This window comes from Sinocyclocheilus grahami, unplaced genomic scaffold, assembly GCF_001515645.1.
Source record: "Sinocyclocheilus grahami isolate Dianchi unplaced genomic scaffold, SAMN03320097.WGS_v1.1 scaffold11656.1, whole genome shotgun sequence".
Taxonomy (NCBI): Eukaryota; Metazoa; Chordata; class Actinopteri; order Cypriniformes; family Cyprinidae; genus Sinocyclocheilus; species Sinocyclocheilus grahami.
Genome location: NW_015513959.1, coordinates 21,770 through 22,642, shown reverse-complemented (window position 1 = coordinate 22,642; position 873 = coordinate 21,770). Strand labels below are relative to the sequence as shown.

At 38.4% G+C, this 873-nt stretch overlaps 1 protein-coding gene across 1 annotated transcript in view; it reads left to right on the top strand.

Moving 5' to 3' along the window:
* Positions 1-480: 480 nt before the first annotated feature.
* The window catches only part of LOC107578719 (ribosomal protein S6 kinase beta-1-like), a gene marked incomplete at its 3' end in the record, with an annotated part of 21,705 nt that continues 21,312 nt past the window's right edge, over positions 481-873 (top strand). Inside the window, exons 1-2 of the mRNA XM_016264645.1 lie at positions 481-633; positions 752-809. Of these exons, the coding sequence (XP_016120131.1) occupies positions 489-633; positions 752-809 (203 nt within the window). The remainder of the gene's footprint in view (positions 634-751; positions 810-873) is intronic.

Sequence of the window (873 nt, the reverse complement as noted above, 5' to 3'; positions counted from 1 at the left end):
GCGTTTCCACACTTTTGCCCCTATTTCGTTTTCTATAATAGAAAATTAAGAATTTAATGAAATTAAAGTTATCATACAAGAAGTGTGTTTTCATGGCAGCCGTTTAGTGATTGTCAAACACGACTGAATGAATTCAAGGTGCGCTTTATCATTATGCAAAAATGCAAGTTATAAGCGTTTTGGGTTTCTTTTTACGATATTCTTAGCACTGTATTACAGAGCCTCTAAAAGGATCTTTACAAAAATAAAAAATATACAGACTTTCATGTGCACACGATTCCCAAATTAGATTTGCACACGTCTGTTTATTGCAACAACAATAAAAACATTAATGACCCCAGTTCTCAGCTGTGATTAGGGGTGTTACAACCCTCCAGTGCATAGATGTTCACAGGATGTTGTACAGTCAGTGCTAGTGTGCTTGGCATTTACTTAAAAACACAACATTTCTTAATGTATTCTGTTGCTTTTGTCTGTTTCAACAGGCCATGATTGTTCGCAATGCAAAGGACACTGCTCATACTAAAGCAGAAAGGAACATCCTAGAGGAAGTTAAGCATCCCTTCATTGTGGACCTCATATACGCCTTTCAGACAGGAGGCAAACTTTACCTCATCCTGGAGTACCTAAGCGGTGAGTTCAAAACAGCAACTGGTGCTTTTTAATCAGTAGTTTTGGTTTTGAGAAAAAAATTGAAACAAGATGTGTTTTAGAGAATGTATCTGGAATCAAGTTTATGTTTCTGTAACAGGTGGAGAGCTGTTCATGCAGCTGGAGAGGGAGGGGATCTTTTTGGAGGACACAGCCTGGTAAGTGGAGCTTTACCAGTCTTATCAGGATATAGATCGTTCCCATGTCAAGATGACCTGTCTG